The sequence below is a fragment of the Centruroides vittatus genome, unplaced genomic scaffold (assembly GCF_030686945.1).
Source record: "Centruroides vittatus isolate TY-2023 unplaced genomic scaffold, ASM3068694v2 contig_349, whole genome shotgun sequence".
NCBI lineage: Eukaryota > Metazoa > Arthropoda > Arachnida > Scorpiones > Buthidae > Centruroides > Centruroides vittatus.
Genome location: NW_027122172.1, coordinates 3083077 through 3100863, shown reverse-complemented (window position 1 = coordinate 3100863; position 17787 = coordinate 3083077). Strand labels below are relative to the sequence as shown.

The 17787-nt window shown below is 31.2% G+C and overlaps 1 protein-coding gene across 3 annotated transcripts in view; it reads left to right on the top strand.

The window, feature by feature from the left end:
- The window catches only part of LOC136974428 (adiponectin receptor protein-like), a 32506-nt gene extending 19005 nt beyond the window's left edge, over positions 1 to 13501 (top strand). For all 3 annotated transcript variants that reach the window (XM_067269307.1, XM_067269308.1, XM_067269305.1), the window contains exons 3-8: positions 1097 to 1261; positions 6896 to 7046; positions 10974 to 11154; positions 11237 to 11424; positions 12577 to 12770; positions 13014 to 13501. In XM_067269307.1, coding sequence (XP_067125408.1) covers positions 1097 to 1261; positions 6896 to 7046; positions 10974 to 11154; positions 11237 to 11424; positions 12577 to 12770; positions 13014 to 13154 — 1020 coding nt within the window. In that variant the 3' untranslated portion in view covers positions 13155 to 13501. The remainder of the gene's footprint in view (positions 1 to 1096; positions 1262 to 6895; positions 7047 to 10973; positions 11155 to 11236; positions 11425 to 12576; positions 12771 to 13013) is intronic.
- Positions 13502 to 17787: the final 4286 nt, after the last annotated feature.

Here is a 17787-nt window from a genome sequence, read left to right as displayed (position 1 = left end):
TTTGTTATTTTTATAAAATGTACAAATTATGGATGTAATTTTTTAAAATTCTGTTCTTTTTATTTAAATAGAGGGAATGTAGAACTGTTTAATAATGTAAATAATCATTCATGTTAGGAAATGATCAAGAAGACTCACTTGTAGATAATTATTTATGCCTTTAATTATCCATAATGTAATTTAAAATATTAATAAGATATTGAACAGCAAGAATGTTACATTTAACATGATTCTCATATAGTATATTCAAAGTGCGTATTATTACTTGTAATCGGCCGGTCCAGATATCTGAAAACTTGTTGTTTGTCAACTGTTTGATTGATGACCTTGTTGATATGTGATTTTTGGCACAGTCTTATAATTTTTACTATTGCAAAGAATCCAAACTTCCACATAAACTTATCTTTTCCTGTCTTTCATTTCCGTTTTTGTTAAGAGTGAAAAGTAGAGATAATTTACTAGGAAGTTTTGTTTCCGCTTAACATTACGCTGACTGTGGTAAATACTTATCCGTATGGCAATTACATAATTCGTGTGACAAAACGAGATGATGTTGCATATCTTGGACAAATGCCATCTATTGGTTAACTTGAATTCCTAAAATATAATAGTTATCAATAAAATTGTTCTAAAATTTATAAAATTATATATATATATTAAAAAGATTTTTTTAATATTTTGATGATGATTCTGCAATATTATTCCTTTATTTTCCACTTTATTGGAGGCTTTCTTTAATTCTCAAGTACAATTCCAAGCTTTTGGCTTGTTGTCCAGGTATAAATTATAGAAGAAACTTATATCCTCAACAATCTAAAAGTTTACTTTGAAATTTAAAGAAAACATTTTCAATAAAGCAGGAAATGATTAACCTAGATAATTGGAGAAGTGAGTTTAATGATATTATTATTTTATTTTTATTTTTTTCCTCAGTTTGAAATAGGATTTTATCAAATCTCTTGTTATGTACTAATTAGAAATATGTTTAACACTGTTTTCTATATCTAAATTAATTAAAGTTTTCATCTTAGAACTTTATAAATGTATTACAATTTTTATTTGAGTATTTATTCCAAAATGTCATTGTTAATTTCAGGAAACATCTGATGATACAACAGATTTTGAAGGAGATGTAGACGATGTAGATATATCTTTTCCATCGAGAGCTGCAGAACAGGCGGAACATCTTGTCCGAAGAGTGTTAGAAGAAGCAGAACAAGCCGAACAGCTAGTTTGGAAAGTTTGGGAAGAAGCTTGGAAAGTAAGTTTGTTTAAAATATGAGTTGTTATATTTTTATTTTTAAAGATAATACATTAAACTAATGCTTAATTATGATATTTTAAAAAATATTAATTTGTTTTAATTATAAATTGTAAAATTATATACTTCAAGTGTAAACTTTTATGTAAATAATTTGGATGGAGTATTTTCAAGTTATTGAAGATGCAGATTTAGTTCTCATCTGATCCATATACAGTGGTGGCCAAAGTCCTGCACCAGTATATTGAAAATCAAATATTTTTTTTCCAACTTAACTTAAACAAGGTATGTGTTCAGGGTCTAGATACATATAATGCAGTAGAGCATCTATTATCCAAATTAATTGGGTGGGATAAATTTGGATAACCAGTCACACTTAATAGAAAAAGAATAAAAAGATGAATATTTTTATGTTATTTAAGGTATTTATTTTAATTTTAATACAATTGTAAAAAAACATTAAAGCATAGAAATGTAACATGTGAATGATGATTAAAAAAATAACAAATATTGTCTAGTTCTTAAAAACATAGTCTTTCATTGCAATCTACAATATGCTGATGAAACTTTGAATTCAAAGTAAAAATATTTGATATTAATTTGACTAGTATTTATCACACATTTTTTACATGAATACTGTACTTTATTATAGTTTCTTTTTTTGAAAGAAGTCATTGACTTTGCTTTGTTTTGCTTGATTTTCTGTTTTTAATACTGCTAAATTCCTGGCTTGCTTGATTGTCATGCAAATTGAAAAATCTACTTTGAGTTGCATTTAAACACTGTCGATGGTGTTTCGAATGTATCGAGTGCTTCACTGTGAGCAGACATCGTAAAGCATTTGATACGTTAGAAGCCCCGACTCGTCGGTCATGCTTTTCTATTTGCTTTGTAATAAATTAAACCTAATATTAGTATTGAGAAGAAGATAGGTCGATAGCAGGCCGGTAGATTATTGACAATAATTATTACGTAAAACTTTAATTCCAGAAATGAACAAAATTGATTTCAGAGAGTATGTAAATTGATTTTTCGGATAATCAACGCTCTACTGTATATTGTTGGAAAGATAATTTGATGCATATTTTAAGATTTCTTTTGTAGATCTGAACTATCTTGCACATAACATAATCATTAGGCATCTGATCATTAAAAGGAGAAAACATGGACATTAGGTAAAAAATCACATTTTTTTTATTGGTATTATTTTACAGCTTAAATTAAAATTGTGTAGTGAAAAACTGAAATCCAATAAAGAAGTTGAAATGACTTGCTAACAGATCACAATACAGCTTAATATTTAATTGGGTAATCGTAATTTTTTTTAATCCAAAGCATATATATCTCTCTGGATGCTATTAATGAGCTTCTGTAACTCTTTAATTGTAATTTATGTATGGCATCATGTCATCATAGCCTTAATCAAAGCACTTTTAGATGCTGGGTTTTGCTCATGGATCTTTTGAATAAATTTAAAGAAAATTTTCAATACAGTTAAGATCCGGTGACTGCAGATCACCAAAGTCTTCTTATTCCCTTAAAAATTGCCAGGACGAATTCACATTTAAGAAAAAATGTAATTTCTTACAAGACTATACATTTACACAAGTCTTTATCCTTCCGTGTGAAGGGACCAGAAGGATAAAGACTCATGTAAATGTATAGTCTTGTAAGAAATTATATTTTTTCTCTTCTTATTCCCATTTCATGAAAATTCATTACAGTCTTTGGTCAGCAATAAGAAACGTGGTCATCCAAGAGACAAAATTCCAAAACTCTTATCTTGCACAGACAATACATTTGGGACTCCAAAATGATGATCATCATCATCATCATCATCAATTAAAGGCTCGTGTTGAATAATTTGACACGAGCCTTCAATTTTTGTGGCCAGTACCACTGGCTAAAATGCAGGATCACAATATCACTGCAAGAGATTGCTGGTTGGATACAGCCTATGTTATATCTTTCACCAATCCGGTGACAAACATTTCTGTTCATAAAGGAAATAATTATTTACAGTTGTTTCATTACTGAAAATTACATTTTCCCATGCCAGTTTCCTGAGATGTTGCTGTTTATTCAGGTAGGATTTTCTTTGTTATTTGTCCAGTCAGGCCTTTTCCTTGAAGTTTATTAAGAATGGTACTCGTAGACACTTCAACACACTTCAAATCTGTTGTTGTTTTAAACCTCAATCCTAATGAATGCTGAACCATCATTTGATCATTGTTTGACCTTTTCTTTTTCTCTTTCCAGAGGTCTGGTTTCAACAATTGTTATAACAGTGCATATGTCACTAAAATTGTGATAGAAATAATAACATTTTGCCTGGTTTGAACAGTCAAGAATTTTTTTTGGATTTAGTCATTGTCAAATTATAACAGGAGAAGTATACATTACACAGGCAGTGACATACTATCAACTGATTTTCTATAACTAAACTGCATCATTTTTATAACAGAAGCCATAACAGATTAAAAAGTATTAGAAAGTCAAAAGGGATTTTGAGAACTGCATTTGTCATTTTGACTTACAACTTCTTACATAAATGGTGATTTGTTGCCAAATATAATATATTGTTTGTAATGGTAAGTTATGTCAAAGAGAAGTTATAAAACTTGGCAACATCTTTTGTAAATAAATAAATTGCTGCTAATTTCAAGAAACAAACTTTATTTAATAAGAGAAATGTTTTGTTCAAAATATGACCATCCTCAGCTTATAATCTTAGATTTAACAATTTAGAATAATGTAGCATATAGTATACAAATTAGAATAGATTCAAAATTAATATTCTGAACAGTTACAATTTTTGAATTTGAAACAAATTCAAATAGAATGTATGAAATTAAATAAAGCAAATAATAGAAATTTTGTAAAATTTCAGGACACACATGCAATTAGACAAATTTTTCTATTAAGTCATGCAGTAAGAAGAGAAATTACTGTAATTTGTCGACTATATCCAAGCATTGCCAATATTCTATACATCCTGTATATTAATAATGTTAGTGCTGATCCAAAACATAGATATAAAATTGCTCAAATTCTTATTGGTGTATAACTGCACCATTTTTTAATTAATGCAAGTTGATTCTATAACATGTTTGTCTAAAGCCCGCTTAGACAAGGACACCTATATTTCAGGTATACCTGAAACATAATGTCTTTGTAATATACATGTAATATTGTTTGAATTGAAACCAAAAATGTATGGTTTTTTAGATTATTGGTGCAGGACTTATTAAAAACATTTAGCCACCACTCCCCTTCTTGTTTTTAAAAGTTAACTAAATTTATCAACTTTCAATCTGAAAAATTTTCAAAAAGTTATTAAGAAAATTAGATGCTATGGCAGACATCCAGGGACCATTGTGCATGTTTTAACATTATTAATATTAAAAAATCCTGTAAGGCTTGGTACCATTTTAATATCTAATATAATAAAATACAGTTATTTGAGGATAATGATAATTAACATATTAACAAATGATAATTAACATATAAATGTTTTTGGACCTTTATTTTGACCAAATTTAGCTGGCAATAACATTTGAAATGAAACAACTTCTCTCACAATCCCTGGGAAGGATAAATCAACAAAATAAAACCTTTTTTTATATCCCAGTACAAACAGATTTAGACGAAACTAACGTTTTCGACCATTATCGTGGTCTTTGTCAGGCTATTGACCAGTATAAATTCAAAACTGGAATTCGAACATGTTTAAAATTATTTTAAATTCCAAAGTATTTAAAAATTGGAAAATAATTTTTGGCATATGTGCTACTAGAGTGATAAATATAGCATCTTATTACTTATTTGTGGTATAAATATACCACAAATAAGTAATAAGATGTAATTATTGGTGTAGAAACGTTAGCTACCTGCTAGTGTTGTTCCCGTTTTTATTTGTAGCACCATCTCCGTGCATGCAAAACATTAGCGGCATGTATGGAGGTGGTGCTATGCTACAGACCCTGAAATACAAGCAAACCTCCATAGAGCCAAACTGGTGAAAATGTCAGGTCAGGTTGAACATCTTCACAACCTGGAAGCGTTAGAAATATACGAAGCTGGCCTGGCTGGCAACTGTATTAATGCAAAGGATGCCGCTAATATTTTGCATGCATGGAGATGGTTCTACGAATAAAAATGGGAACAACACTAGCAGGTAGCTAACGTTTCTACACCAGTAATTACATCTTATTATTTATTTGTGGTGATGTAAAGACATTTTTATCACTTTAGCAGCACGTACCCCAAAAATTATTTTCCAATTTTTAAATACTTTGGAATTTAAAATTATTTTAAACACGTTGTTCGAATTCCAGTTTCAAATTTATACTGGTCAATAGCCTGACAAAGACCACGATAATAGTCGAAAACGTTAGTTTCGTCTAAATCTGTTTGTACTGGTTTTATTTGTCGATTTGAAATGAACATAGGACAAACATGGCATTCCCATTTTTATTAATTATATCTGTTGTAAACTTATAATTTATTTATCATACATATGTAAATTTTCAAAATTTTTGGGAAAATTGTGTGTATCCTGCATTCAGTTAGAATGTTACTGCAGTCTGCGATTGATCTGAATAAAGGTGTAAAAAGATTTATCTGTTAATTATTATTTGGTTCCTTAAATATTTGTATTAATATTAGCATAACATTTAACTTTTCGTTGACTTGTTTTTAATTTATTTACAGTAGACCCCCCCTTCCTATAACACAGTAGATATGTTCCGTGTTATATGAATTCCGTATTGTACGAGTCACTTAGATTTTACAAATACATCAGTCGTTCACAGCCCGGCACATGTGCGGTTTAGGAGCTATGGCTGTTTGAACGGTTTTCTTCCATAAAATTAATCGATTGTAGACTAATTTGACTCGAACACTTCCAAAATGTATATAATTTTTTGGGAATAATCCATATAAACTATGCTGTAAACAAAAAATTGTAGGAATACTTAGAGTGCACACCGTTCGAAGACGCCCTTGCTTAAATATTGTTTTCGTCACGGAGCGGCTCGTCGAATGGCGGACGCGTTTCCCGATAAGTTATTTTTTCTGCAAAAAATTTGCCGAACTTTAAAGACATCATTAATAGAAATATAATTTTTATGGCCGTTGAATAATAAATGTTTTTTTAGTAGGTCCAGTGCTCGTTTAAACTCGACGGTTTGTGCAATGTCCACTATTGGTCCAGATTCGACCAATCCTGTCGAGACACCAGTCGGCCACGACAATCTGTCTCATTCTTTTACCGTGTTATACGAATCTGTCTTGTACGAACCCGTGTTATAGAGGGGTCTACTGTACTATCAGTCTTTGTAGAATCCATTTTTAAAGTGGACTCTCCCCATACTTCGTGACAGTTAAGTTTTAATATAGTTATTCAAAATTACCAGAATGATGTGATTTTTAAGTTCTTCCTACAATGTAATACACGTTTTAAAAATAGTTTGTTTCAAATTAAAATTGTATATATTACAGAAGAAACTTAGCATTAAAAGAATTTTAACTTATAAAATATTGTTAATAAGTGAACTTGATTTTAAATTCTGATTATAAAAAAATTTATTTTTCAAACATTAATTAAAATTGGCAACTTTAAATTTTTGTTAGGTTTGCCATTTTAGTTCACTACCAAGATGGCTACAAGATAACGATTTCCTCCACAGGGGTCACAGACCACCTCTTCCTTCGTTCAGCGCTTGCTTCCGTTCGATCTTTAGGATACACACCGAGACAGGAAACATATGGACACACCTTTTAGGTATGTGCGCAAAATTATTAAAAGAAATTTAGATAATGAATGAAAATCTTGCTTATTTGTAAACCTGGTATGTTATGGACATGACTAAAAATTGCATTTTTATTCAATGGTAAAAATGATTGCCCATGTTTTGAAATCTTCCACTTTTCAAATTAGTTTCAGTTACTTCAGAATTAACAAGTAATATAAAAGAAATTTTTTAAAGTCAATTCCTACTTAAGTCAACAAAGAAAAATTTTATTTTAGTTACTTTTTATTAAATAATTACAATTAATATAAATATGTATATACATATGACAGAACGACAATATTAAGTGGCAAAATAGAAAGAGAAATCGGAATTGAACCCAAAGCATAAAATTTCTTCAATTTTATTTTTTGAGAAAAATCCTTCATTCTAACCACTAAGCCACAACTGCCAACTCACTCTCGAAAATCATTTGGATAAAACGTCTACTTAAAGCAAAAATTTTCAAAAATTTTTCGGTTTTCACAAGAATTGAACTTGCATTCTTCACCTTCGCGTGAAAAATACCGAAATCCTTGCATTTTACCAATTGAGCTACTGCCTGTTGATTTCAATTTTCATTACAAACTGCTAAAACTCTATTTAAAGTATTAATAATTAGGTTAATGTTACCCGTGGTCTCGAAGATGGCGACGGGGAAATTTTTTTCCCTAGATACTAGACGGCGACGGGGAAATTTATTAATTTGCATAATGCGACAGATAGTACGGATACACCCCCTAACGTTTAGATCACTCGGTATTCTACTTCGAGATTATCCGTTGGTAATCTGCTTCCAGATTATCACTCGAGAATCTGATTCGAGATTACCGGAAACGCGGCCGTCTCGAACGTAGGGGAGAAAATTCCCCGTCACCACCGTCTTCGATACCACGGGTAATATTAACCAATAATTAAATTTAATTAATGAATTAATATTTGAAAAAACTGTATTAACATCAAGTGTCATCCACTACAAGTTTAAAAAAATGTATTTGAACTTGAGTGGATGAATAAAAAGTATTTTATTAACGATTGAAAATTTAAACATGATATATATATATATATAATAGGGAGAGTGTGAACTAATAGTAGGAATTTGAAAAGAATAGTTTCCATAAGAACTTTAACATTTATTTTGTAATACTTTTTTTTTGGTACTTATGGTACCACTAGGTGTTTACGGGAATTGTTTTAATGGCTGTAGGATTTTATGGGACATCCTATAAAATTCCAATAGCCATAAAATTGATAGATAAACTGAATTAGAAATTTTAAAAGTACTTTTTAACACTCGCTCAAATTTTCCCGTTGTAAATAAAATTAAAAGTAATTTTATTTAAGAAGAAATATTTTTATTTTGTTCTTCAAAATACTGTAATGATATCAAGTAACACTAATCTCAAACTGAACTAGAAATATTTAACAAAAGAATATTAATTCAACTTTTTTTATGATGAAATTTAACTCTAATGTCTAACATTAGAGCAAATATCCATACAATAAAAAAAATTTGGAAGAAGAAAATAAAAATTTCAGGTATAATAAACAAAACTATTATTACATTTTAATATTTGTAAAGTTAACATTATTCCATTTGCAGTTCATGATGCAGTACAAATGTAATATCAGTGTAACAGTAATGAAGACGGGTCTAGATTAATATGACTTAATTGCCATCATTTTTTGTAAAAAAAAAAAATCGGAAATGGTTACAATTTTCATCAAGGAGCGATTTAATTTATTTAATACAATTTGGCATGGCAGTTTGTTTGGCATTCTTTTTGTGAAAATGTAGATAGATAAATGATAAATTATTGTTTGTTGATTAAATAAGATTTGTCTTCTTATGACTTAAATATCTTCAGTTAACCGTACACGTTTATTTGGGATGATCCGTGTCCCTCAATGTTACTATTACAATCAGTAATACAAGTTATGATTATGAAAACTGACAACTATTTATTTCACCAGTAATTGTTTGCTTGTTGCTTTAATTTTACTATGCATGTGCATGGACATTACTTTGTAAAATTTTATAACAGAAGTTTAAGGAAAGTATTTAGATTTATTTAATCACTATGTAGGTTTACATAATTTCTTTTTGTTCTGTTCAAATTTTATTCCTTCATTTAGACTTGAGAAGGTGACTTTGCCTCTCTCTAGGCCATATTTCAGAACAGGTTAATTTCTAAATATAACCAAAGAAAACTGCAGTGATATTTGGTTATAAGTTGCAGGTTAGTCTGATTTTGTGTATATATAAAAGTTTTTTTTTCCTCAGTATTATGAACATATTGTTTGAGAAAAACCAAAGCATCCAGTGTTTGTTTATTACACACTTTTTATAAAAACCCAGATTTGAATAAGTATTTTATTCTACATGAATATAATAAAAACATAGTTTACTTGTTTTTCTACATTCACAGACAAGAATATGTAATTTAACTACACTTAAATATAATTACCTTATAGCTAAAATAAAATAAATTTGTTCTAACAACAACAATTCACTCACTGTCTAACATATACTACTAATATATTTCCTTGAAACAACAAGATTTATAACACTCCGTCTAAGCCAATGAGAATTTTCAGATCTTTGTTTTCCTCAAAAGCAGCTAACTTGTATTGTGTTTTAGTATTATCGAGAAAACGCCGATACTTTCGTTAATGTTCCGTGACCGTTTACTGCATAATTCACCCGTCTTAGTATGCTTTGGCATGTCGAGATACTTGTACTGAAAATTCCCCAACTGTGAGACTAACTGGTTCTATTAACAATTATTAATGTATCCCGAACAATTTCAAGAATCTATTTCAATAGGAAATATACTATTATAGATATCATTGTACACATTACATTATGACCAAATTTTATAGTAAATTACGTGACCTAAATTTTATAAATACGAAGACAACGATAACATTTCATTCTTTTTACGACAATGATTAATATACAATATCCTCTATTTAATGTGGGAAATACATTAAACGATTGTTCTGTATTAAATGAGGACTTGCTCATTTTTCATGCCGTGTGCTCTTTATATTTTACGTATTTTATCTTAATGATATATTAAATAATAATTTTTTGAAGTTTTAAAAATTTTTCATTGCATTGTACTGAATTTAACAGTTTTACAATGAAAAAGAATGAAAACCAAAGTATTTTGCATTGCTTGTGTACAGTACATCAATTATCAGTAAGGAAATTTTACAAATAAAGTGAACTATTGTATCTTTTCATACAGTATTGACTTGTAGAATGAAATATTTTCCCTTCAAGTATGTGAATAAGCTGCTTCTAAAGTTTTAATACTTAACTTTCTATGGGGTTTTTCAAAGAACATTGAATTCTATGTCTTCAGTTCAATAAATTAGCAAATGTCTCATTGTGGAATTTTAATATCACTTCATCTGTAATTATTCTTGTCGTGTTTCTGTTAACAGGCTGTTTATCGTCCGAAACTGTTTTGAATTAACTCAAGAATTAAAAAATTTCTAAATTATTTATTTAAATGATGTAATCTTATCAAGAATTTAAGTATTAATTGTTTATTATTATAATCTTAATGTTTCCTCAAATACATTTGATTTTGTTCTGGAATGAAAGTTTTGCCATCCTATTTGCTCATAGTCAAAGCAACTAATTGAAAAGGAAAAATATTATCTTTGTTGGTGATGTAAATTTGCCAGTCAGTAACTGTCGTAGTGAATTCAAATGAATCAAAATTGCATTAAATAGGGGATACCTGTATTTGGATTGTATAATAAGAGGACAGATTTAGTGAGTAATGACTGATAAACTATAAGAATATGAAGACCTCAACTTACCTTGTATATTAAGATTTAATACAATATTTTTTTTTACTTTTACTGACTTTACGGTTAGTTTTTAATTTTTCAAAATTTTTCAGGTTGTCTTGCCTTCATTGGTGTTGCTATTTATTTCCTTTCCCATCCATCCAATGAAATTGGTTGGCAAGGAAAAATGGTTTTTGCTACATTTTTTATTAGTGCTATTGTTTGTTTGGGAATGTCATTTACTTTTCATACTGTTAATTGCCATTCAGAAAAAATGGGAAAATTATTCAGCAAGTAAGTAATTTTGTATTTGTAAGTTCCTTTTTTATAATTAAATATAAATTCACGTAGTGGCAAATTAATCATTTATTTTCAGATTGGATTATTGTGGAATAGCCGTTCTAATTATAGGATCGTTTGTCCCTTGGCTATATTATGGATTCTATTGCCAATATCAGCTTAAGGTGTTTTATTTCTGTCTAGTATTTGTTCTCGGAACTTCTGCAATTATAGTCTCTCTCTGGGATAAATTCAGCGAACCGCGCTTCAGATGGTTACGGGCCGGTAAGTACACGCAATATTTTCAAAATTTTAGATGGTTTGATATATCGCACGACCACAATTACGTATCGTCGATAGCCGCGTAGACGACTGCGACTTCTCGAAACATGTTTATATATAATGTATACAAGTACTCTTTTGAACCTAAATAAAGTTGAAGTGGAATCTTCGTCATTAAATGAACACTGTGCATTACTTCTGCACAGTGTTCACAGCAAAATAAATATAGGAATTTTTTTAATGATTTTAAATGTTGACTATATGATCATACATTCTATTTTAGAACATTAAATTACCTACGAGCGACTAATACTCTACAAACGATTAATGCAGACTTTAACGAATGTAGTTGAAATTAGTTGCTGGTTTCTTTAGGTGATTGGGGTTTAATCAAAAGTTTATCCACATGTAAAATAATTGTTCAAAAAGCAATGCACATTGTATTATGATAGTTCTATGGCAATACGTAAACTCTTCCATCTCTCCCACATAAAGATAGTGGAGAGGAATTGCTTTTTAAAGATAGCATGACACACGAAGCTCTGAACTTAAAGGATAAAAACATTGATGAAAAAAAGGTTTGTTTTGACCAATTTATGTAATGTACTAAATACAATTGTCCCCAATTCTGCCAGAAAGCCTTTGCCACTTCCAGATAAAGTATAATAATTTTGCAGTAGTTGCTCTACCGATTAGCAGATTGCAGGACATTGGTTAGTTTTTAAAGATGTCTGTCTTTCACATTGCCACAATTTGTGAAGGTCTCATTTTTAATTTTCATATTGCAATGGAACTATCATAAGGGTGCATAACACATGAATGTTCATCTGTACTTGTTTTCTGTTGACCAGATTAACATTTTTAACTCTGATCTAGATTCCCACGAAATTATGGCAACCACTCAATTAAACAAGAAGCACCATTTTAAGAATTTTCTTGTGAAAAACTTTGGAATTTTCGTTATGCAATCGGCAAATTTGCCTTTTTTTTTTTTTTTTATTAAAATATCTAAGAGGTTAGAAAGCATTTGACAAAATATTAATAATTATGTAATGTGCTTTGCCATTGTAATACTATTAATGGCAATATTTTATCAATTTTTAATCAAAATTCCATTTTAATTGTTTGTTTATGTAACTTCAACGTTGTTTTTAGGTGTATTTATGGGCTTTGGTCTGAGCGGAGCAATACCGTCCGTGCATTATCTAATCGTGAACGGCTGGTTCGAAGCAGTCTACAGCGCTTCGTTCGGATGGTTATGTTTAATGGGATCGCTTTACATCTTGGGCGCTTTATTATACGCACTTCGGTTACCGGAACGCTTCTTCCCTGGAAAATGTGATATTTGGGTAAGTGATTCGGGTTTGTTAATTTTAAATGTTAATACTTCAATTCTACATTTCTTGTTTTTAATATTGAATATATAATCCATTAAAGTAAACCTAATTTTTGGTAGCACTTTTTTGCTACAAAATATATCAAAGCTTATAATTTGGCTAGACTTGCGTAGCATTATTTATAAAATACTTAGACGAAGGTGCAGCGAGTCTAAGAGAGTTTTTGTGTTGCAATCATTTAATTTTTAATTGTAGTTTCACAGTCATCAGATTTTCCACGTCCTGGTGATAGCCGCAGCATTCGTACACTATCACGGCATATCCGAAATGGCAATGTTCCGGCTGACCGTGGGAGACTGCAGTGCCAACACGCTCGACCAGACCGTGGTGGACTGAAATTCGGAAAACGAGGTTACTTGTCGTCTTTCCGCTAACGAGTATCATACTTCAAATATATTCTAGTTGAATATATAAAATTCCAGTTTGGGTGTGACAAAGGAATAACTCAAATTGAACACAAGGAACAGACTTTAATTCAGTTTCTTTACTTTCTAAAATTCTATTTAGAAGCATACGTGGACCAGAAGTGCCTTTGTGACATCTTTGTGCTAAACATATACAATATTTATTACTAGCGATCTGCTTATCGGATGATTTATAAAAAATGGAAAAAGGTTATCGTAATTTATAAATATAGATTTGGAATGGATGTATTTGTCAATAAAACCACCATGTTAACTAAAGTCTTCTGTTTAAATTTTCCACATTTACCTTAAAATCAATAAGATAATTCATTGAAAACAAAAACATTGAGGAAATGGTTAACTCAAAATCTTCATTTAAGGCAGTTGTAGATTTGAGTTTTAAGTATAAATTTATGCTTTACAATGTCAGTAAACTAGCAAGATTTTGTGATTCTGCATTTATCTATTTTTTTTTATTCAACACAAGATAATTAACTTAGTGTTGTAAAGAACTCATAATAATGTTAATCTTAGCTGGACACTAATGGAGAGACAGCACGGAAGCAAGTTAGATTACACTGCCGTCGGAAAGGTTCGAATTCGGGTACTGCCTTTTCTCAATCCTAATTTACCAAATGTATCACGAAAAGTACATTTAATAGAAAAAAAATACCCAGTTTATCAAGAAAACCGACGACATAAAGTTAATTCTACCAAAACCATTTCCAAAATCACCATAACGCTCCTTTTTAATTAACATAGTTAAAAAATCTTTGTGCACTACAAATCCTAGTAGGTCCTTGCTTGGCTATATTTGTTGTCATAACAGAAGAGATTATTTGCAGTGTAGGTAGGGCACATTAAATATTTACACCTACGAGTTCGAATTACGACGTTTAAGGTGCAAATATAAAACCGAAGCGTACGGCTTTACGGTATTTCTAAAGACCTGCCCCAACCACTTTCAAACATACGAACTCGACAAAAAGTTTAAACACTCGGTCAAAAGAGGACTCGAGCTCCGCGGACTCAAAAAAAATCTGGGTAAACTAGAAGCTCAAGAATTTAAATTTGGTACTTTAACTCAAAGGACTAAGCCAAATAGACACAGGGAAAGCCTCCAAACCGAATTAAATTTTTTATAGAATATGATTTGTCTTTGCATTAAACCATTGTATAGTAATTTTTACATCAACCCTTTTTGTTCTGTTTTGAGATACTACTACTAACTTAAGAATTTTTGAATTAGAAGTAGTATCTCAATACAGCAAAGCCATCACAAAATCTTTTGAGAAAGGTATATCGCCTTTATATAAAAACTTACTTAATTTTGAAGAGTTTTTGGCCAAAATGACCATAAAGAAATTAGCAATGAATTTTATTTTGCCGCCAAATTACATTAAAAATTTGGATGTTCTTTTTTAACAGTCAAAAAATAGTGGGAACTTGATTGGATGGGGTTTTTTGGATATACGAAACTTTGAATAATTCTAGATATTCGTTTGTGTTTTGAGTACATCCAGCACTACGCACTTAAACTCTGCATTACAGCATTTATTGTTGGTGAATTACTATATTTGAAGGTAAATTAATTTACCCAAAACCTAATGTAAAGTTACATGTATGGCCTAGTTTCGCGGCACTACAATCAGCAGACGATAGTAATTGCCAGTTACATGGAGAGTTTGGTCTATTCTATATGTTCTAGATTTTTATTTTATGAAAACGGTTTTGGATAACAGTTTCAACTGTTTTTCGCCTTGGAAACACATTTACAGAATAAAATTTAGACGTTACTACTATATTTTCGATGGGAAAAATATATTTTAAAAATCAGTTTTTAGCTAATAACTAATGTCTGTCTCGAAAATGCACAGTGAATTTGAAAAGTATGTCTTTTAAATTCTAAACTAAAAATTGCAAATTTTTAATGGCGAACCATAACTTTCTATGGGGAGGGACAAGTATATAAGACTGACGATTGTAACTAGACTCCTGAATAATTTTATTATACTTTTAAAAAAAATTACAAAGGTTTTTTTTATAATTACAATGTACTGCATATGAAGGCATACATTTTATTATTATTTCCACAACTTTTGTAATAATAATGCAATTTCTCAATGCCTAGTTACTTTTCGCCCACCCTGTAAAATCCTCTGCTAGAAAGTGTTCGATAAAGAAGAAATCGAATACCTCGTCAGTACCTTGGTTTAAGTTGCGAACGCTTTAGAATTTTTTTTAAAATAAAAATCTGCGAAACGAGAATAATTATCGATGAATACAATACAATGCATTGTGATCGAGGTAAGAGTAGGCGAAGAAAATCTGCCGTAATAAAAAGTTGGACGCTTCATTTCTCGGTACTTTTACTTTAATATATCTACATTTAACTTTCGTTTGCTAAGATTAAATTAATTAATCAAATTATTTATCTTGCCGAACTTAATTATTAAGTGTATAAGTACTCGAGGTATTTGGTCCGTCTTTAGTTACCATGGTTCCGTATACGGAGTACAAGCCTTTATTTTTTTTATTTTAAAAATATGTGTTGGAATAATTTATTTTCAAGAATGGAAGTGCTAAATGAATCGTCTCGGAGATTAGTCAATTAGTTGTCATTATTGACTTAGTTAAATATTTTAAACGTAATCAGTTAGCTAATTAACTAATAATTGTTACATATTTGATTAACTTAGTGGAAAAACAAGTTCACAGATGGCGCTAGTAGCTGGACTTCCGATCAGTTGTTTCTAGTGCTAAAGGTTTACACCATCTTCGTCGCATTTCTCCCGTTACCAATGTTTCGAAATAACAGAAAATTTTAATGTAATTAATATTTTTAAAATTATGCGTTTAAATTTTAGTCATTTTATAAATTTAATAATAAAACCCAACTACTTTATACCACCACAAGCGTGGGTCGAGTCTTGTATTTTCCATCGATGGCGCACCGATATTTGAATAATGAGATTCCTAAAATAATACTTTTTCTTGTTATTACGAATAAAGCAATAATTTCGCGAAATAAAGCATAAACACCGAATAAAATCCGGCCACACCGTCCGTGGCCCGAAGCAAGGACGGGATAAGGCATGGCAACGCTTGGGCAGTTTCCCTTAGCAGATCGCCCATTTTCAGATGCTAGACACGCAAAGAAAACCCGGAAACTCCGGGCCGGTACATCGGTCGGCCGCCAACCAACTATCAACTATCGGTGATCGCGTCCCCTCGGCAATTTGAAGTGGACATAAATTCCGTCTGTCTTTCCTTAATAATGAGAACGGAGTTAGACAGATGAAAGCCGAGACCAGATATGGAAAGACTAGGGACAGGAAGCCACGATTAACTATATATGAACTTCCGGCGCAGACCGGAAGGTCACCTTTCAGTTCAAAGATTTTTCCCCGAAAGGTGTTCGATAGATTTCCTTTAACAATAGAGTCGTGATGTACAAAGGCAAGACACTGCTAATTTGAGGTGGCGAGGGATTTTAAACGAGAAAAATTATTAAAAATAGCAGCCCGGCATTGTGGCGATATCACAGTATATATAACTGCTCGTTATTGTTTGAAAATGGCTTAAATTTATGCACATCGAGACGAAACTTTTAAATAATTTCAAAGTTCTGTAAATATTTTCTAACTGTTTTTACAGGCCCGCTTACTATTCAGTCACTTAAGTAATTCGAAGGCCATCAAATCACAAAAAAAAAAAATGATGATGATGCGATGCCTCGGCCTCTCCTTTCGTCGCGTATAATGATATACAGTTTGAGGAAAGGAAGGTGTGGCAAAAAGTGTAAGGAGCCATCGAGAGAGAGGGGAAATATATGAAATCGGAAAAATATAGGGGCCCGTAGTGTTTTTTACCCGATAAAATTGAGGCTGGATCATCCAGACCGAGTGATTGAAGTGTCAGCATACTACTCTAGAGGATGTCGGTCGAATCTGGACGGGTCAAAAACCCAGGAAGTTTTCGGGCGTGTGGATATATCGGGCCCGTCCCTCGCTACAGCCGCCCCACGGTGGATCCGGCCGAATCAGTAATTGCTTGCTAAAAAGGCCCGGTTAGTGCTTTGCCAGGATATCTTCGAATCGATGTAGCAAAAGGCTAGGTTTTCGAAACCGCGTAAAAGAGACGAAGACATCGCACTTTTCGATATTCCGACTTAAAGAAGGCTTCCTTTTCGGAACGGTTCCTTAAATTTTTCGTTCGTTAAGTTTCCCCTAATCGGGTCGAGCCGCGGTGATTTTTAATTTATTTTCTTATTAATAATGCGCGTTTTTCTCCGACGTTCTAATTGTTTTCAATTGCATATTTATTTCTCACGTTTTTCTTCTATTATGCAATTTTTAATTAAATTAAAAAATTATTAAAAATATACGCTCTCCATCCCAAAATAGTAGTGTCTTGCCCCCGTACATCATACTTTTCCTTCAAACAACGGAGTCGTGCCGGTCATCTGTCTGATGCCTTTCGGGGGAAAATTTTTGAGTTTAAATAATATGACTTTCGGATTACGTGGGAAGTTCGTACAGTAAAATGTCGATTTAACGAACGCG